This window comes from Carassius carassius, chromosome 3 (assembly GCF_963082965.1).
Source record: "Carassius carassius chromosome 3, fCarCar2.1, whole genome shotgun sequence".
Taxonomy (NCBI): Eukaryota; Metazoa; Chordata; class Actinopteri; order Cypriniformes; family Cyprinidae; genus Carassius; species Carassius carassius.
Genome location: NC_081757.1, coordinates 5,739,092 through 5,761,017, shown reverse-complemented (window position 1 = coordinate 5,761,017; position 21,926 = coordinate 5,739,092). Strand labels below are relative to the sequence as shown.

The window sequence follows — 21,926 nt, the reverse complement described above, 5'->3', positions numbered from 1 at the left end:
TTAACCTAATGTGTAAGAATTGTATACTTTTATCTCATTTTTGAAATGTTGACTGCGTATAATTGACAAATGTGTCTGTGTGTTCCGGTTTGTCTTTAGACTCAGCTGATGAAGACACAGAAAGATGTGCATCAAATGATCCAGGACAGAATCAAGAAGATTCAAGACATCAAATACTCAGCAGAACTCAGAAAAGTGAGAGGATATTGAATATTAGATGGGTTATGTTCTGATTTGCCCTTAAAAAAAAAAAAATCTGATTTTTTCAAAGTAATACTGTATTTTTCTGAAAAGCACAGACAGAGTGAAAGCAGCTAATGTTGAGCTCTTCAGTGATCTGATATGCTCCACTGAGAGATGTCAGACTGAGCTGCTGGAGATGATGGAGGAGAAGAAGAAAGCAGCAGAGAAATAGGATGAAGAGCTCATTCAAGAGCTGCAGCAGGAAATCACTGAGCTCATGTCTTACAGCAGTTTAGAGCTTGAGTGACAATATATTTTACATGGACAGTATTGTTGTAGTTACAATCAAATACTGAAAACACTATAAAGTGTAAAGATTTTACATACTGTAATTTAACATATACTTTATTGAGTGGGTTTTTGAATGCGTGGATGCTGTTTTCTGTTGTTTAGTTTTTCTTTCTTTCTTTCTTTTTCTTTCTTTCGTTGGTTTGTAGACAACAGTGAATGTTCTTTTGTTTCTTTCCTTATTTTTAAACTGTTCGTTATTTATTTTTTAAATGTGTTACTTACATTCCTGGACATCAATACCTGTTTAAAAAAAGAAAAAAAAAAAGTTGTGTGCAATTATATATTATATAACACCACCACCACATAGCCTAAGCAACAACCCGAGCACAGTTTTTTTTTCTTCTTTTGATTTGTTTTTGAGAGGTATTCATGTGCTATGGCACAGTACCTTTGTATGTTAAGTGATGACTTTCACGTACTGAAGTGTTTCAATTGCCAGTATGCATTCGTGCTCGTGCATGCTTTTCAGAACAGATGTTACACGCAGCATTCTCTGTAGGCGTTCTGCGCAAGCGCAGTGTGAATAAGTGGACGCCACTACAGGAAGAAGCTACATCGTATCAACTATCAGCTACCAAAGTCCTCTGTTTATGGAGCTTGGCATGAATATATTTGAGAGTAACTGGGGTAAAACCTTAAGCTTCTTCACCGTTTTTGTTGTGGCACTCGCCGCTGTTTTTAATTATCTGGAGAGTTCAGAGACTGAGGAGATCCCAAGGTGAAATATTCATTACAGACCACTACTGTCACTTCTATTAACCTACTATGTATCCTATATCCAATAATGGTTAGTATATCGTTGCTTTTTTCCGACTGTGCTGGCAACATCCTATGTTTTTTTCTGCAATACGTAATCTTTTGATTCTCGCTCATAGCAGCTTAAGAACGACCACACCTCGTTATTGTATTTAGGTAAATAACATAATCAAATAATAATAATAAATCAATGTACAAAATATAAAATACAAAAGGAGAATTTGATTCAGAGAGATAAAGAATATAATATTGAATAAAATATAATAAAAATAATAATAATAATAATTAAAAAACAACATTTAGGCTATGCATGAAAGAAGTCGACTAGACGTTACTGAATGCAATAAATCAATTCAGCAGAATCAATTCAGTCAAGTAAACAACACCTTTGCTGGAACCAACTTTATTGTCATGTGGTACTCGAAACTTTTCTCCACATTGCTCAGCATTGACACACATCACAGTTGATTGTAATTATATATATACTGGAGAAGGATATTTAAAAATCATTTGATAGAGATTTCTGGGGGGGACTTACATTTGCATGTCATATACCAAATACTGCATTAATGGATTTCAACAATTCCAGACCTGTATTACAGATATTAGCCTACAGTAGACAATCGTCCTGAGATTTTAATGTGGTTCAGTGAGCATCAACTCATGATACAGTTATTACGAATAAAACACCTGTCTGTTATAGTACAGCTGAGCAAATTCTGCAATGTCATGGTGATGTTGCGAGACTCAGACGGTTACGTATGCAATAATTTCTTCATTACAGAATGGATCTGAATGTGATGGAGGAGAATTACAGACAGAAGAACAGAACCTGCTTCATTCTCGGCGCGTCAGGTGAGACCGGAAAGGCCCTGCTGAAGGAAATAGTGGAGCACAACATCTTCTCCAAGATCACTCTCATTGGACGAAGGCAGTTAACCTTCGAGGATAAAAGCTATGAAAATCTGGTAATGTGTCAAGTTTGAGAATGTTGTGTCCATAATTAGTTTGAATACCAAATATTAAATCAAGTGGCTTAAAGGGAGAGCTCATTCAAAAATGAAAATTCAGTCAACATTTACTCACACTCAAGTTCAAAATCTGCTAAACACAAAATTATGTTTCGAAGAATTTTGGTAACCAATGTTAATGATAACCATGGACTTCCATAGAAAGAATTTTCATTTCTGGGTGAACTGAAAGAGAGCACAGCACAAGGTGTAATATTTTGTTAAAAATATGCAATGCATTATTTTTAAAATGTTATCAGTGTCTGACTGTTTATTGTCCTCCTTGTTCTGTTCAGGTGCAAAAGGTGGTTGATTTTGAGAAGCTAGACGAATATGCTGAGGCTTTTCAGGGCCATGATGTTGGATACTGCTGTCTAGGAACAACCAAGGCCAAAGCAGGAGCTGTATGTTTCAGATGTGATCATTTTGTGAACTGTATAAATGCATGAAGGATTTTCTGCTGAACCATAGTTATTTCAACTTTAGAAATATAAGAAAAGGGTTGTTTTTTCTCAATATTTGTATAACACTCACAGAAAAATAAAAATCGCTGGGCTCAACCTTAGTTTTGGGTGCATAGATCGATCATCAACATCACTTTCAGTTAAAAGATCCACACTCACTGTATCTTCTTAACTTTTAATTTTGCAACAGAGCAATGGACAATCAAATGTTTTGGCAACAAGCCTTCACTTTCTGTTTTTAGTTAATAGTGATGCATTTGTGGGGAGCCCTTTGCGAGTTTACATTTCATGTCATGTCATGTTTTTTTGCGGTAAAGTCTGTTAATTGCATACTAAAAAACATAACCTTTTGTGTTTTGCATGGGCTTACAGGAAGGGTTTGTGCGGGTGGATCATGACTACGTACTCAAGTCTGCAGAACTTGCCAAAGCAGGAGGCTGCTCACATTTTCACCTCGAATCCTCCAAAGGTGCAGACAAAACCAGCAGCTTTCTCTACCTGAAAACTAAGGTACCTTATTATAAAACCCTGATAAAATGATACGGCTTATTTGATTTACAAAGAAGCTTGTATTTTCATGTCATTCAAGCCAATTTCTGTCCAATCCAACACTGGTGTATTTGCAGGGACAGGTTGAAGCAGAAATTGAAGACCTTGGGTTTGAGCGTTTCTCCATCTATCGACCAGCGTGAGTCAATGTTTTTGTTCTAAAAGTGCTACAACAAGAAATAAAATCAGTTGTGATTTATTATATTTCTTAGTCTGTGTATAGTATAGTCTGAGATCATAGATCTTTGTGGTGTGCATGTCTGCTTTTCCAGTTATTTCTAAATCATCATATCATTTGATTGTGTGATTATTATTATTATTATCTTTTCAGGGTGCTCTTAGTGGACAGAGAGGAGAGCAGGCCAGCTGAATGGGTGGCCCAGAAATTTCTTGGTGCTTTCTCCTCTGTTTTCCCTACAATGTCCATTTCCATCACAGCAGTGGCCAGAGCTATGGTTATCAACACATTTAAAGATGGAGAAAAGAAAGTGGAAATTCTTGAAAACAAGGCCATATACAATCTTGGAAAAATTGGAGACAAAAAATAAAACCTTTTTTTTTTTTTTTACTTAAGTGCAATTCTGGCTTGGTGTGATTCTTCAGCGGGATAATCCAAAATATTGTTTTACTGCAGTTTACTTGGATGTAATTATCATATTACGTATTTAAAAACTGATTGACACTAATTTAATATGTGCTGTTTTTCTGTATGCTTTATTTTTGGGCTCTGGTGCTTTTTTTTGTTATGTAATTTTATATTGCTCAGGGAAAAATAAATTATATTCATGGTTGACAACAACTATTGTGCATATTATTTTGTGTGTAATAGGCCTATCTGAAAATTGGATTAAAACAGTCACCTCTTTAGTCACAACTAGAAGACAAAAGCATTTATTTGCTGTATTAAACCTACGACACATTATAACGCAAAGAAGCTGTTCAGCAGCTATACAGTTCAACTGCATTCAAAATATAAATTTTTTAACTTGGCAGCTGCTATATATTATGTTATGTTCAAATTTGGTAATGCTTTTAACCAGCACTGGGAGAGTTTAAATGTGTGCTTGAGTCTTGTTTTCTTTCTCTTCTAACTTATCTTTTAAAAATTCAGTGTAAATTTTACTTTGTAAAAAAAAAAAAGAAAAAAAAAATCCCCCACAGAAAAGTGACAACACTGATTCACACACTAGCCATACAATACAAATGTAGTATTACTGTAAGCCTTACAATAATTATAGTGAGTCCAAAGTCTTGACTGTAGTAGGTAGGCCTAGAGCGTTAATCTAGAATGATTTTTTTTTTGTTAAGATTCACAAATACAATATACACAATGGAAATAAAAATAAACAATGACGTATTAAACGACACATGCCTCACGATTACTGCGATTAATAAAGAAACAGCGACCTCACATGGTGACAAAAGCGAAGTACGCCAAAATAAGAATGACCCGGATGAGAAAAACACGAACTCAAAAGACTACAACATGGCAGCGTACACAGGTACACGTGAGTGTATGAAATGATGCATATATTTGTTTTAACCTATGATGCGATTTAAACTGCGTTATTCTACAGAGTTGGATAGTGTATTGTAATCTAATAGAAAATGTACTGCAGTTCGGCATTTTTTAAATGGGGTAATTAATAGTATAAATGTTATTTTTTGTCAATTACCAGTTGTTTAGAAGGTGTTTATTAGTTATGAAATTTGCCATTGTATCTTGTGATGTAGGTGATGATGCACCCGAGCTGTCTGACAGTGATGAGGAACATTGGCAGTCGATGGAGGAGGGACCTGAACACATCACAGTCCCGTGTTTACTCTGTGACAGGTAACATTCAGCAGAAATCATTCACGGTGATGCTTCCTAAAAGAAAATTGAAAGACATCTCACTGGAGACAGTTTTGTGGATTTGTGATCTGCTCATGTTTGTTTCAAACGTTTAATTGTCAGAAACCTCTTCCAAATATGACAACAGACAGCAATATATTTTCATGTCTGCATACCTGTATGTGAGAAATGTAGCATGTTATTTTCAAACTTAAATAATTTGCTTTCATGTTGGCTACTAGAGGGAACTATTAAAATATATGAAATTTCATGTGCTTTGGATATCTTATTATCTTTTTCTACATGCTATTAGTGAAATGTGAGAGAAAATAACCCAGAGAGAAACATTTTATAATTTCATAATTTAAATTAGATTAAATGCAACAATAGTGCGGTGAAGCTAGAAGAAGAAAAATGCAGAGAACTCTTCTTGGTCTCACAAGGATGGATATATGAGCCAATTCTATTTTAGTTTTGTTTTTATACTATCGTAGATTTGTTCATGTATTTTTTTTTTTAGTTTTCATTTTAAGTTGTTTAATTTGTAGTATATATTTTGATTACAGTTTTAGTTTTTATTTCCACTTAGTAATTTTAGTGCTTCAACTTAAACATATTTTAATGAGCTGACAATGAAGTATTTCTTCAACAATGTTTTTATTGGGTTAAGTATTTCAGTTTTATTTCCATTAACAATTTTTTTTTAATCATTTTAAACTTAAACTATTTCATACTTTTAGTTTAGAGTAAATAACCCTGATCTGAACTTCGATTATTTATTTATTTAAAAGTAGCAAAACTGAGTAAGGCTTTGGTTTTGTGTGTCAGAACTGTACAGGAAAACGATGACATGCAAAACTAAAGCCTTAATTTGTACATGAGTCCAGGTGTAACTCTACTTCTTTTTTCCAAATCTGTGTTCTGAAAAAGTGGGAAAACCTCAACATTTGAATTTTTGTTTGAACTGATTTTTTTTTAAGAACAAAGGGTTTGTTTTGTAATCAAGTATATGCGTCTCACTTTAAACAGGACGCTCACCTGTGTGTCTGAAACAGTACAACACTGCAAGGCCGATCATGGCGTGGATATTCCAGGTCTTGTCCAAAAACACAGTAAGTTTTCCAAACAAGGACTGCTCAGTGTGTTGTTGAGTGATGCCTGATGTCCTGATGTTCATTTCTCTTTAGGGCTTGATGACTACGGCTACATTAAGATGATAAACTACATTCGAAATGCAGTCGAGTATCCTTTTAACACACACAGTTCAAGTGTATATTTGCTATAAGATAGATTGATGCCTGACTAATCTGTATACATTTGTAGAAATTCTCTGCAGAGAACTTGCTACTGACTTCAAATGGTCCATTGCCATGGGACAGCAATGAAAATCTTAAACCAGCTTTACCAGATGACCCATTATTGCAGATAGGTATGAGAATCATTGTTTTTGTCTTATTTATATGGACAAATGCCTGCTGTTTTCTATTTGACATGATCTATAGTCACACGATCCTTCAGAAATCATTCTAATATTCTGATTTGCTGCTCAAGAACCATTTCTTATTTCGATCAATATTGTACGGCTGAAATTCTGTGTAAACAGGGATTTCTTTTTTTTTTGACAGGATTATTTGAAAAATAGAAAATTCATAACATAATTTATTTGAAATAGAAATCTTTCCTTAATTTTTTTTTACTGTCACTTTTGATCAGTTTAATGCATCGTTGCAGAACAGGTTTATTAAAAAAAAAAAACATACAAACTTTATAACTTTTGAATGTGGTAAACATGTTTGAAACGCATTGTGCTACTGGCTTGCACTTTGTTAGATGTTGAAGAGTTGAGCGAGGCCACAGCTGTGACTGGTGATCAGGTGTCTCTTCTGCTTCAGAGAGCCACACAGGCTGAAGACAGAGCTCAGAGAGCCGAGGAAGCTCTGGCCCGGGCTATGGATGATCTGCACAAACTCAAGTCAGTATAACCTCAGCCTCACTCTTCATATGCATTGAATCACTGTGGTTCAGCTTTCTTTTCTTTTTTTCTCTCTCATAGTATAAGCAAATAAGCATTATTCAACTTGTTGAATAAAAGTAATGCAACTGTAGTCCCTTTTGTTCGATCACTCACCTTTAGTTTGATTGCAATAATAACACAGTGTAGCTTATGCCATCTTAAACATGCCTTACCTGATAGTATGATGTTCAAAAACATGTCATCCAGCTGACTTTTGACAGTTCCAGGGCTTTTTGAGAAAACTTTAGATTTTTGTATTCCTAATTGTGGATAGTCAGATTGAACCCAGTGCGTTATGGGTGTTGAAGTTTTCTTCAACCCCATATTGCCAGCAGTGAATTACCCTAAAGAATGGGTTAAAAGGATAGTTTATCCAAAAACCAACTGAAAAATCATTATGCCAGAACACAAAAGAAGATATTTAGATTTTTTGGTCCATACAGTGACAGTCAATGGGGTTTAGTGCAGAATGTTTTCTTTTGTGTTCTGCAGATAAAAGAAAGGTTTAAATAAATGCAGAATTTAAATTTTGGGGTGAACTGCTCCTTTAAATACAACTGTAAATGCAAGCTCTGTGGACTGCATATGTGACTTTTCCCACAGACTTGTAATAAGAGAGCATTACTGAACACACATTCTCCATTGTTTTTTCCGAACTGAAAACCAAGTTATTTACCTACAGTATTAATTTGTGTTACAATATGTCACAGTTTCTTACAAAGATGCTTGAAAATTAGTTCAAAATTCGAAGATTCATGAAAAATACCAAATCAAGTTTTTGTTCAGTGGCAGTTAATTCAATATGTAGTAATTTGGCTGCAATACCTTTTTTTTTTTTTTTTTTAGTTTGCATCTTCGTTTATGTTGGAACCAAATTTATCTATTATTATATATTTATATATATAAAGGGACCTTACCTTTAGTCTTGACTTATTTGAAAGAATGGCTCACCCTGAGTTTAAGATGTGCAACTCCAATAGATGTGTAATATATAAGTGGGTCCAGCAGGGTGCAGCATAGAATTCAGTTTCACACACACTTACTGTGGCTCAGGTGCAAAAAAAGAGGCGGGGCAATAGAAGTTAGAGATGGAGTAAAATTCCACTGCAGTGGTTAAGATTTTGAGCGAGTGCTCACATGCACGTGCACGTGCACGTGTGCTGGTGGACTGACCAAGCCTTCCTCTGTCTTAATAGATATATATGTGTGTGTGTGTGTTATTTGCATTGCCCCAGATTGTTGGCACAAGGTCTAGTGCTGAACGCACACACAAGTCGTGGCCCTTCATGCTCAGGGGCCATTGCCGAGTTGAGAGAAGACGAAGATGAGGCCTACTTTAGCTCTTATGGGCATTACAGTATCCATGAGGAGATGCTGAAGGTAGGTCTGTCCCCCTCTAACATATATCTAAGGCCTTATTTGCTTAAGTAGAAGGTCACAAACAACTCCCACTTTGCAAACTACTTCAAAAAAGATGCAGTGGTTCTCTCTATGCAGCAATATTCGCCATTATTTATTCTCCCACAATGCAATTTTCCAGATTTATTATTAGGATGTCATTGTTTGAGTGTTGTAACTGCAGTAAGAGAGGTTCAAGTAAGGAGCATGTGGATCATCAGCTCTCATACTGCAGTATGTCCTGGAGATTGCCAGTGATTGGTGCCTCCTCCAACTTGCATTAAACGGCGGTTTGCGTCAGAGTTGAAACTCTGCAGAGCAGAGGCGAGCTGTATGGTCCAACGCAAGCACTGACGCATTTTACTGTCCACCGTAAAATGATGCCGTTTACCGTCATGAGTCCGATGTCACGATTTTTAACCCTTTAACTAATGCAAAACTTTCCATATAAGCAAAGTTAAGTGAACTTTTCTGTCCTCTGTTTTTTTCTGCATCAGAAGAGGCACTCAAATAAATTGAATTGTTAAAAAAAAAACACAAATTTTAAATATTTTTTTGTCTTCAGAACATCAAATCCTACTTGAATGCTATGATAATGGAATTTTTGCCATAATTTGAAAGCATTTTAAATGGATTTATCACATAAGATTAAAATAAGATCTTACTGGATAAGCAGAAATGCTGAAAAATCAATACAATAAGCTGATTTAGTGCTCAGTTATTATCCTATTACATTATTATTAGTTATTATCGATACTGAATTATTAATAATGGTTCTTATGATCATTGTTGAAAACCGTTTTTTGCTGCTCAATATATTTTTGTGGAAACAGTGATACATTTTTTAAGATTCTCTAATTGAAATAGAAATCTTTTGTAACATTATAAATGTCTTTACTGTCACTTTTTATCAGTTATTTTTCTTTCTTTCTTTATTTCTTTTTTTCTTTCTTTCTTTCTTTCTTTCTTTCTTTCTTTCTTTCTTTCTTTCTTTCTTTCTTTCTTTCTTTCTTTCTTACCCCACACATTTAAATGGTAGTGCATCATGGTTTTCACATTTTAATCAGCAGCAAAATCTCCATATTACAGTTATTTCTGAAGGACTATTAGCTGCTGAATTCAGATATGCTATTACAGGAATACATTACATTTAAAAATATATTAGAATAGAACAAAAAATATTTTAAATTGTAATAATACTACACATTATTATTATTTTTTTGTATTTGTATCAAATAAATGCAGCCTTATTTCAAAATAAAAACACAAACTTTTGTCCTTTAGTTTGAACAAAAAGTTTCAGAAAAACATCATAAACTTTCAAGCTGAATGTATACATGTTACACAAAAATAGGCATTAAAAAAAAAAATATATATATTTATTTATTTATTCAAGTTATTATTGTTATTTTAACATGTCCTTGTTTAAACCAATATAATTGTAATGGCTCTGGTCTGGATTGTCAATAGCTTCCGGCATCATGTTTGTTCTGGGTGGTACTTCATCTGATTGGCAGGTTAATTAGCCATTTCTGGATGAAATTCTGCTGGCAAAGCAAGAAATGTCAGGGTCAGTTTTTTTTCATCTCCATTCCCGACCACACCAACCTCCTCCCCTCAAAAAAAAAAAAAATAATTACCAGTCACACATCCTTTAAATCGCTTTCTAATTCAATCCTGACTGTTAAAAATGAGATTTTTATTTCATGCTGTTTAACGATTGTTACTTTGATTTCCAGCGTGCTCCTTGACTGTCAGCTTTAACTGTGGATAAGGCGTTAAAATGAAATTTTTGCTCTGAATGATTGGATCGTGTTCAGCGATTCCTCTCGCACTGGGATGGGTGTGCTCTGTCTTCCTAATGGAAAGTAGAATGGTGACGCTGTGTCATTACTTAGGACTTTGTTTTGTCTCTTTTTTTTCGACAGGACAAGGTGCGCACTGAGAGCTATCGAGACTTCATGTACCACAACATGGACGTCTTCAAGGGCAAGGTGAGTATGGGCTTCTTGAAGCCCAGCCACTTTGGCATTTTTAAGTGTTGTTGTAAAAGCTACAACGGAGTAAAGATTGCGTTGAGAGGGGGATGATATAAAAAAAACCCTCGCATTACACCAAGCTGCAGTATTTTTTTTTAAAGGGGTGTTTCTTAAGTGTCAACTGCAGTGGGCTGATAACAGGATAATGGTGTTTCAGCGCTCACACACAACATACACCACAGCTCATATACAAACCATTAATTTTGCGCTGACATTGGCTAGATCAGCTTTAGCCGGCCGTGGTTGAACATGGATCCTGAGGTGACACGCTAAGCTGGAAAGAAAAAGGTGAAGTGGGGGTAGACGAGGAGAGGCTTATCTTGGCCATCGTCGTCCAGCCAGTGGACTTTGGCAAATAAGGGTTAGACCCTGTCAGCATGATAAATGCCTCGGTGCCATTATTACACATCTGCACGCTTAAGATGGCACAGACAAGCTGGCATAGCGCGAAAAGGTTATGCAGTGCTTCTTTAACCTGCAGGTGGTGCTTGACGTGGGATGTGGTACGGGAATCCTCTCCATGTTCGCCGCCAAAGCAGGAGCCAGGAAGGTCATTGCTGTTGACCAATCTGAGATCATTTACCAGGCCATGGACATTGTCAGGTGAGTCAACACTGCAGCTCAAGTAATAAATAGCCTCGTCTTGAGTGAATGAGAAAGGGCCTCTTGGGAGGCATTTACTTGTTTTTAGTAAAAACAAGGTATAATATTGCTCCTTTTGGAAAATAAACCATCTTGTGTTCCTCTTTTGTGTTTTCTGAACATCTCCTCTCTCAATGTGAAGTCCTTTTATGGCTTCCAAAGTGTTTTCCGCATTATTTTTCCCCCAACTTCATCCACTTTGAGTCACTTCTTCCCATCAATCCAGCTTCTTTACCTGTACAATAAGAGTTTTTCTTTTTTCTTTTTTTCTTCTGGTAGAAATTTCAACAATTTTACTCGCCTGACCACAATTTTTTTTAAATTAATGTTAGTTTTTCACAACTTTTCTTATGCATTTTTTTATTTTATTTATTATTTATACATTTTTATATTTTTACGCCAACATTTTGTAACATACCATTTTATTTTTAAATAGTGGAAACAGTGGCATATGATGCACTTGCTGATTTTTGTTGAAACTGATGTTGTGTAGTTTTCAGCACATTCTTGTGTCAGTTTTACAATTTCAACACGTTTGATGTACGGTAGCCAACAAGATAACATTACATTTGTGATAAATCAGTGGAATTTGCAATTAGTGGAATGTGGAATTCATACAAAACAAAAAAAAGTAATAAAAGCACGTTTTTGATAATTTTTTTCTATCTGTGTGTATGTATATATATAAAATATACAGTGGGTACGGAAAGTATTCAGACCCCCTTAAATTTTTCACTCTTTGTTATATTGCAGCCATTTGCTAAAATAATTTGTTCATTTTTTTTTCCTCATTAATGTACACACAGCTCTCCATATTGACAGAAAAACACAGAATTGTTGACATTTTTGTAGATTTATTAAGAAAAGAAAAACTGAAATATCACGTCCTAAAGTATTCAGACCCTTTGCTGTGACACTCGTATATTTAACTCAGGTGCTGTCCATTTCTTCTGATCATCTTTGAGATGGTTCTACACCTTCATTTGAGTCCAGCTGTGTTTGATTAGACTGATTGGACTTGATTAGGAAAGCCACACACCTGTCTATATAAGACCTTACAGCTCACAGTGCATGTCAGAGCAAATGAGAATCATGACGTCAAAGGAACTGCCTGAAGAGCTCAGAGACAGAATTGTGGCAAGGCACAGGTCTGGCCAAGGTTACAAAAAAGTTCTGCTGCACTTAAGGTTCCTAAGAGCACAGTGGCCTCCATAATCCTTAAATGGAAGACGTTTGGGACGACCAGAACCCTTCCTAGAGCTGGCTGTCTGGCCAAACTGAGCTATCGGGGTAGAAGAGCCTTGGTGAGAGAGGTAAAGAAGAACCCAAAGATCACTGTGGCTGAGCTCCAGAGATGCAGTCGGGAGATGGGAGAATGTTGTAGAAAGTCAACCATCACTGCAGCCCTCCACCAGTCGGGGCTTTATGGCAGAGTGGCCCGACAGAAGCCTCTCCTCAGTGCAAGACACAAGAAATCCCCAATGGAGTTTGCTAAAAAACACCACTGTCCAATACAGTCCCACCAGTGAAGCATGGAGGTGGCAGCATCATGCTGTGGGGGTGTTTTTCAGCTGCAGGGAAAGGACGACTGGTTGCAATCGAGGGAAAGATGAATGCGGCCAAGTACAGGGATATCCTGGACGAAAACCTTCTCCAAAGTGCTCAGGACCTCAGAATGGGCCGAAGGTTCACCTTCCAACAAGACAATGACCCTAAGCACACAGCTAAAATAACGAAGAAGTGGCTTCATAACAACTCCGTGGCTGTTCTTGAATGGCCCAGCCAGAGCCCTGACTTTAACCCAGTTGAGCATCTCTGGAGAGACTTGAAAATGGCTGTCCACCAACGTTTACCATCCAACCTGACAGAACTGGAAAGGATCTTCAAGGAGGAATGGCAGAGGATCCCCAAATCCAGGTTTGAAAAACTTGTTGCATCTTTCCCAAAGAGACTCTTGGCTGTATTAGATCAAAAGGGTGCTTCTACTAAATACTGAGCAAAGGGTCTGAATACTTAGGACCATGTGATATTTCAGTTTTTCTTTTTTAATAAATGTGCAAAAATGTCAACAATTCTGTGTTTTTCTGTCAATATGGGGTGCTGTGTGTACATTTAATGAGGAAAAAAAAGAACTTAATGATTTTAGCAAATGGCTGCAATATAACAAAGAGTGAAAGATTTAAGGGGGTCTGAATACTTTCCGTACTCCAACTGTATATATGTAAATCTTTCATAAACCCACTTTATAATACATAAATTAATTTTTTGCTGGAAAACTAAGCTATTACTGATTGTTTTCAAAACATTCTTAATTATCTTTCCAAGTCTATCACAAGTAAATTTTACAGTTTTGGCAAGTTTGATGAACAGTATGTTAGCCAGCTACACAACATCATGTTGTTGACAAATCGGCAGAATTTGCAAACACCGTATGCAATTCATAATAAAAAACCCAACATCTAAGTCATATAAATGGATGTAAAAGATCAATTGATGCAAAATGTTCAGTGACAGTGGAGAATTGGCCTAAAAGTGGAAGTGTCAGTTTTGTGAACTGGCCTGAAAAACACTCTTACACCAAACCTGGGCCAGCAAGCTTTATTACCTTACAATCTCATCCCCAAACTAGCCCTCTTTTTATTTGTCTCCATGCTTGACTTCAATGTGTTTACGGGCTGCAGTCACGTTCCTAAAGGCCTGTCATTTACCTCCACCCAGTTGACTTCCAATCTCCCCTGCTTCCATCCCGGCCCTGTGTCTCACACGCACGCTAAACATACAAATGAACTCCAGCCTGCCCTATCTGCTTCCTTTACGACCCATCTGCCCATTAAAATTACCTCATGTATCACCTCCGAGGGCACTTCCATTTCATCCAGAAGCAGGAATATAGTTTATAGAATATAGCTGAGATGTGTTCACCGCATGTGGTGTCTCTGGGAGATTTTTTTGATTATGTTTATTGTTATTATGTAAGTCTGAGGAACCGAAGCAGGCAGGAGGATGAAAGGAAAATGAAGTTTAATTTTACAGCTCGCTGGGCGGCTGTTTGGCCGAGGCCTCCTAGATGCGACCTGAGTGTGTATGGGTTTTACAGAGGAGGTGGTCTGACATGCATGATGCTTTATGCAGCTTTATAGGGGCGAGAATGAAGTATCTCAATTTAGTTTTTAACTGAATACACTATATATACAAAAAAAAAAAATATATATATATATATATGGAATTAAATAAAAACTTTGACAGAAATGCATGTACAGTGGAGTGATAAGTATTATTTACGTGAATAATTAAACACTTAGTTGTTACAGTGACTAAAAATGAGGGAAATAACAATCGATTTATCATGAAAGAGCCAAGAATGTAAAAAGTGATTTTTCAAAAAAAAAAAAAAAATTGAAATGAAATTTTTTTTTCAAAATTAAAACAAAAATGACTGGAGTAAGTTTTACAATAAAACACTAGTCAGTTTTTCTACTTCAGAATATAGCCTAATGTTTAATTCCATGTGTTACTTGCTGTTTCTTTGTAATTGTTTGTGAAATTTACTAGCACATTTTAAGTGGAAACTGTTTCCATATCAGGTTTTTAGCACCTTTTTTAACCTTACACTGTAAATTTCATATTTGTAAATAAAACAGATTTTATTTACAACAACGCACTATCTTCAGTGTTTTCATCTAAAAATGTCACGTTTAATCAGTATGTTTATCATTTCATAGTTTTTTTTTTTTTCAAAGTAGATCTTGCACCATGTATTTATGTATTTATTATGTGTATAAACTGAGGGATGAATCAATAATAATAATTCTTAGATATTTAATATGGACTGTTTCTATAATGCAGGTGCATAACACAATTTCGTCTTGGACTTAATGATAAATTATTTTAGGATAAGTAATATATACGAAATATTTGAGATCCACAGTCTTTTTTTAAGAACGTAAGGATATTTAATGGGCAAAAACAATCATGTTCCTTGATAAATGCATGTAATAATATGTTTGTCTGTGATCTAGAAGTCATTCTAAATTAAGAATAATCTAGACTCAAATTAAAACCATATTTTACACAAACCTAGGCTAGTTGTGTTGCACTTGTATTGTGTGAAATGTTTCTCTGGATTTTTGCCCCTTAAGTGTCTTTATTAATGTTTTAGGAGAATTTTACAACAAAAATCCAGATAATCCCCGTGATCTCTACTATTGAGGTATTATTCCCTAGATTACACCGTTTAACACCAGTCATGATGGTGATTTGGTGGATAATCCATTCTGCCACCATCACTTTACAGTTTAAATCCAATCATTAGTCCCAGAGGATCAATATACTTGGATCATATTCCCTAAACCAAGTACCATCCAGTAAAGGGAAGTATTAAAGCATCCAAAATCCCCCCTCTCCTCCTCTTTCTCCCCCAGTAGCTGACATTGTCCTCTAAATTAACCCAGTAATGAGATTAGTGTTTCCTAGCTCAAGACAGTCCATTGAAGGAGGGGCGTATAGAGGGAGCGCTACAATGGGATTCTGGAAGAGTGTGATAGCGCGAAGGTGCAGAGATAAGGATAGGTTGGGCAGAAATGCGCTCCGAAGCCTTGAGTAATGACTCTGTCCCTACTAACATTAGCTGTCATGATAATGGAGTATTTAGAGAGATTGATGCTCAGGGTTACCGGCCAAAATGGGAGCGATCATTTAAATAAGGGGGGATGGGGGGTATTCATGCACATTTACACACTTACACAAACACTCAGGTGAACGGTAGTTTGTTGACCCTTAGTGCAAAAGGTCATGGGAGGAGGTGCTGTTAAATTGGGAGCGTTAGTGTTGTTGTCCTGGTGAGTGTAATTTGGATTAATTAGCATTGTCTTTGTGGAGATTGACTCCCGGGCCAAATTAGCATAATTAACATTCATTGTCTCAGACGAGGTGGTCAAACTAGTAACATGCATTTTATAATTTATTGATTTTCCCCAAAAAAATTTTTATTTTATTTTGTTCATTGGAACACTTGCAACTCACAAAAATAATGTACAATTTATGATGTATTCATTAAATTTAATTTAGTTAATATAACCAATATACATACATCTACTAGAAGCTTTAGATAATTTTATTTTTGCTCTCTGTAGATCAAATAAGCTTGAAGACACCATCACGTTGATCAAGGGCAGAATAGAAGAAATTGACCTTCCTGTGGAAAAAGTGGACATCATCATTTCAGAATGGATGGTGAGTGGATGTTAGCTTTTTGTGCATTTTTTTTCAGTTTGTATATATTAATATGCTTTCCATAGAGAAGAAAAAATTAGACATAAAGGAATTGTATGTGTCAGCGTCTTTTTTTCTGTCCAGTCATTTCCCTTTTCAAAACCTGCCCAGGTGTTAGAAAATGAAAAAGCTGAGAGTTGTTTTTGATTGATACATGATATATTGCAGGCATAATCCGTAATGGCGTAACTTTCATGCTCATTTTTGAAGCCAGGCATCACTCCTCATTTATTCGAACATGACTGACGATGAAAATGAGAAGCAAAACTTTAAGAGAAACATGTTAAAGGAATAGTTCACCCGAAAATGAAATTTTTCTGAAAATGTATTCACCCTCAGGCAATCCATTATTAAATTGATTTTGTTTTCTCATCGTAACAGATTTGGAGAAATTTAGCATTACATCACTTGCTCACCAATGGATCTTATGCAGTGAATGGGTGCCGTCAGAATGAGAGCCTAAACAGCTGATAAAAACATCACATTAATCCACAAGTAATCAGTGTGAAGCAAAAAGCTGTGTTTGTACTAAACTAATCCATCATTAAGATGTTATTTAACCCTTACAAGTCCTTTATCCATAATTTTGCTTTCTCCAGTGGAAAAAGTCATCTCATCTGAATGAGGAGTGAAATATTCACAGTTTAAAGCACCCTTTACAAGTAAAAAACCATTCTAAACCGACATATATCCACTAATGCAAAGAACCTCATAGGTGCTTTTGAAAATAAACTCTAAAGTGTGCTGTCAATAGGAATAATATTAAATCTTAAACCATATAGTTCAGAGTCTTAAAAGCATAGTTCACCCAAAATTGAAAACCTTGTCATCATTTACTCAATCTCATGTTGTTTCAACCATGTGTGACTTTCATTCTTCTGTCGAACAACAAATGTTTCTCAACTACCTTCTTTTACATTCCACTGAAGAAAGAAACTGATACTGGTGAGAAAATGATGACAGCATTTTAATTTTTGGGTGAACTGAACCCTTTAAATCTGACCGAACATTTATAAGCCATTGTAAAATAGCCAATGCAATAGTCAGCATATTAGTTATACACTACTTATTATTCCTTGGCTGAAGAATTGTTTATTGTGATTATTCTTGGTGATAAATTATTTATAAAAATGATGTCTTTTGTCATATTGCTATTACTGCTGCTTGAAAAATGAAGACGTTTCATGCTGTGCCTGGCTCCCTTTAAAATAATGTTAAAATGAATGTAATGCATGGCATCTTGTGGATAATTGCTTTGATTTCTATCCTAGCAATTCAGAGAAACTGGTATTATGGATTTGACGATGAGGAAGGCGATAAAAGCTTGTATTGCACTGCTCTCTTTGTTTAAGTTCCCTTAATTTGTATTCCAGTAGGAAAGGGGAAAAGTAGGTCATAACTCAAGCCACCTAGCCACAGGCTCAAAAAAAAAGGAGAATTTGAAGAATTTTTCTCTAAATTTGGAAACTTCCAGGAATTCCCATGCGAATTTGACCTGCATGTGATTTTCTGCCGTCTCTGAGTTTTTTTATCGCTTGCAGGCTAATTGTGAAATAATAAATGTTTTATATTTCATCCCCTTATGTTTGCATGTTAGGGCAATAATTCAACAAACTGCCTGAGGCAGTGGCGAGCATGTGTATGATTTTCCAGTGTGTACCTGTGTTGTGTACCTGAATGTGTGTGTGCAAAGCCTCTGACAAAGTAACCTGAGATTTGGGTCACTGGAGCACATTATTTTATGATTACAACTCTGGCTTGCTAAATGGTGTAAAAATCCTGCCCTTCATCATCTGTGCAATGTCATCCGTTTTATTTCCAAAACGTCTGAATTGTTTGTGCATTGCCACATTTCCTTGTGAAAGCAGGGGAGCGTACAGCCGCTTTCTGAAAATCATTTTTCAAGATGTTATGGAACAACAGTTGTACAATTACCTTATTACACAGAGTTGTAGGAGACATATGTCCACAGAAAAATGCAGTCACCCTGCTCCACAAGCTCCGATATCTAACTTTGACGTGCTTGTCAATCCAAAAGGATTTGATGCTGAATCGGGTCAAATGGTCGTGAGCAAAGTATTGCTGTCCTTTGATCCATGAAAGCTTCCAGAACAGACCGTAAATGTATAGTACAAGATGAGCATTGAAGAAAACTGTTGAAGGATTTAGTTGGAACCAGTTTTCACTCAGAAATTGTAGAGTATTACATTCATTAAACAAAATTTTGAAGTAGTTAAACTGAATTGTTTTTTCTTGTAAAATGCACTCTAATATTTTTAGTTTTTACAACTATGAAATTGTTGATATTATTTTTTATTAATATTTTGAATTTGTTTTTTCTTTTGTAATTTTAGTTAAAATCTTAGTAATTTTGTTCTATGTTTTTGTCGTTTTTATAATTTATTTTGTCTGTATTTTCATTTATTTATTTTATTTTATTTTTTTCATGTTGTTTAATGATAATGTGAATTTTTGCCTTGAAAATTTAGTGGAAACCTGAAAGAGGAAGCTGATCATAAATAATTGTAACCACAAAGATGCTGACGCCTGCATTAGCGCCCTCTATGGCAATACTGAGAATGCAACACTGTGTGCTTACAGTATTGAATGTGACAGTGTCATGTGCAATCAAGTTTGCATCTTTTGCTTTCACATGCTTGCCTGAGTGTCAATTACAATGAATTAAATGTTACAGTTAATGAATGCCATAGTGTCTTGGAAACTAACATTGGTGCACCTATAGTCCGAAGAAACTGTCTGATAAGTTTCTCCCAGGAGGTTGGCTGTTCTACTTTTCTGCTGGCTTGAGTTTGGATGTGTACTTGTAAGTGCAAGAACGAGAGCCAGAATGAATCGATAAATCAGAGGGGGTAATTTTCAGAAGGACGAGATGTCATCTGGCAGGGAGAGACGGGTCTGAGCCGCTGTAATGTCATTTCATAACTCACACAATTGATCTGTACTTTAACACCCAGCAAAACAAACAGACTGGATTAGATTAGAGGGGCAAAAAGAAAGAGAGGGATGATTTCTGCCACTGGCTAGGTGGAGGAGAGGAGAAGTGAATTAGGAGAAGGCTAAATAAAGCTTGTCACAGGATGATCCATCACATCATATGCTATGGCTTTTCAGTTCTGGCGGGGTTACACCTAAGAAGCGTGAGGATGCTGGATCGGGCAGTTGAGGGAAGCTTTAACATGTTTTGCAGATGTAACGTTCCACCCACTCTAGGATAGGGGAAAGCAACATTAAAGTAAAAAAATTAAACAACATAACTGTGATACAACAATTTATTTGATGTAACACAAACAAGGAAGTATTAAGACTTCAGGAGTGGATGAAAATAATTGAAATCGTCTTGAAATAATTTAATAAAATCGTTAAAAATATCTGCTTTACGATTGTCTGCTGGTGTATATGGCCTTTGAGGGAAAATTTACCCCAAAACTATACATCTGTCACTATTTCTAAATCCAACCCCATATTATTTTTTCTGTTCTGTGGAATAAATAATTTTTTAATATTTTTTTTTTCTTTCAATGAACTTTAATGGGAACCAGTGCTGTCTGACTCAAAAAAAAAAATGCACCATTAAAAGCATCATAGAAATAGTCCATGACTTCTTCACTGTATTTCAAGCAGTGTCGTTATCCTTGACTAATATATGAAAAACATGTAAAGTACATTGATTGAAAACAAAAAATAAAAACGTGATTTATTTTAATTAGTTGCCAAAGTAATATTTCTCATCTGATGTTAAAATTGAAAAAATTCAAATGGAAATAAAATTAATAAAAATGAAGTATATGAAAAAGAAACACGAATAGAAGCAGAAAAACTTAAACTAAACTTCATGTCAGTGTTTATTTTCATTTCCTTACTCATATATGGCTTGAAAGTGATAGTTTGCTGTTCACTTTTAGTGAATGTGTTAAATAGTGATTTTGGGGCGAACTTCTTTTAATCAATCTTTTTTTTTTAAATATTCATTTCAAATAAACAACAGGTCTTCTCACATAATCAACGGTTCTTTTTGGATATTTAGAGGTAAATATCTACTGAAAAGATGAATTACTCTAAGGCACTGATACTAGCAATAAAAAGCCTTTAATTGACTGGGCTAAATCATTAAAATTATTAAAAAGGTTAATAATTTTAATGATTTAGCCCAGTAAATTAAAGGCTTTTTATTGCTACTATGAGTGCCTTGAAGAAATTAATCAATTCATTTCAACTAATTTGAATTTGTTACCTCAAAACATTTGTACAACCTCTAGTCTGCTTGAAGATTTAATGAGTTTAGATTTAGCAAATTTCACCATGATAGAAGTGGAAATAAAAATGGTGGATGACCAGGGACGTGCACAGACATTTTGAGGGGCAGGGGCTCAAGTGAAATAAAGGGCACTTCTCATAATTAGTTTTTTTTTTTTTTTTTTTTTTTTTACAAAAAAGTGTATATATATATTAACGCAACTCTGACTTCCTTTTAAAAAAAAAAATAATTTAAAAAGTTAATTAATTTTATCTTCCTCAAACTCACGCAATTGTTTCATTTTGAAAAGATGTCTACTAAATAATCAGTTCACAGAAATCATGGTCTCCTTTGTATTCACTAGGTTTATAGAGCAGCAAAGGAAACCATTCCACAATGTGCATGTTTTGAAAACATTTTCTATGCTACTAGTTTCAATTATATATGAAGAGTTCAGGTGCAAAAGCCTCTAAGTGCCATCTGAAATTTTCTTATGAGCTTTTTTTTTCAAGCTCGTATTTAAGTTCAGTAATTTAACTTAAATGACCATTAATAGGTAGTTTTCATTGCCAGTAATGTGAAATAAGTGAACATAAACATACAAGCTTGATAAAAATGATCATTATTGAAGGAAATTTCAGATGGCACTTAGAGGATTTTTCATCTGAACTCTTCATATTTAGAATAACCTAAATAACTGCATCAAACAGAGGGGCGTGTTTTACTAATAATTTGTTTATTTTTGCACAAGGCACTACATCATTTTAATTATTTTGGTGTTATCAGAATACATAACACTTTAAAATTAAACTTACCAAAATAATTGAGTAAAAATTCAATAAAAGCCAATGTCATGTATGTATTTGTGGTGGTATGGAATACTATTTTATAAAGGTTTCGAGGAAATAAAAGAAGTTAAATTACTTAAATAGTTAATTTATAAATATTGTTATTTTTAAAGTTTAATGCTAACTTATTTCTACTCAGTTTTATTTATTAATGTACCAGATGCAGTTACTCAGATTTACTACATTTTTTTTAGAGTGTATCCTCCATCTGTTTGCATCTGTAGATTTCTTCTAAATTCACCAATTTAGATTTCTAAATTTCAGGGGGAAAGACTCTTGATGTAAGTCAATAACTGGGGACCTTCTGTATGC

General features: G+C 35.1%; 2 protein-coding genes across 3 annotated transcripts in view; both read left to right on the top strand.

Annotated features, from left to right (window-relative positions):
- Positions 1-1,044: 1,044 nt before the first annotated feature.
- Positions 1,045-4,106, top strand: LOC132113802 (oxidoreductase HTATIP2-like). Of its 2 annotated transcripts, none has more exons than XM_059521829.1 (6): positions 1,045-1,161; positions 2,075-2,258; positions 2,597-2,704; positions 3,137-3,274; positions 3,391-3,452; positions 3,645-4,106. In XM_059521829.1, the coding sequence occupies exons 2-6, from the start codon at positions 2,076-2,078 to the stop codon at positions 3,859-3,861; spliced, it is 708 nt and encodes a 235-aa protein (XP_059377812.1). In that variant the 5' UTR covers positions 1,045-1,161; position 2,075; the 3' UTR covers positions 3,862-4,106. The 2 variants fall into 2 exon arrangements, with proteins under 2 accessions (XP_059377812.1, XP_059377804.1); XM_059521821.1 differs by having other exon boundaries at positions 1,059-1,252.
- Positions 4,107-4,875: 769 nt separating this feature from the next.
- LOC132127961 (protein arginine N-methyltransferase 3-like) overlaps positions 4,876-21,926 on the top strand; it is a 58,328-nt gene continuing 41,277 nt past the window's right edge. Inside the window, exons 1-8 of the mRNA XM_059540153.1 lie at positions 4,876-5,147; positions 6,177-6,259; positions 6,471-6,576; positions 6,978-7,119; positions 8,397-8,541; positions 10,488-10,553; positions 11,080-11,201; positions 16,373-16,472. Of these exons, the coding sequence (XP_059396136.1) occupies positions 5,051-5,147; positions 6,177-6,259; positions 6,471-6,576; positions 6,978-7,119; positions 8,397-8,541; positions 10,488-10,553; positions 11,080-11,201; positions 16,373-16,472 (861 nt within the window). The 5' untranslated portion in view covers positions 4,876-5,050. The remainder of the gene's footprint in view (positions 5,148-6,176; positions 6,260-6,470; positions 6,577-6,977; positions 7,120-8,396; positions 8,542-10,487; positions 10,554-11,079; positions 11,202-16,372; positions 16,473-21,926) is intronic.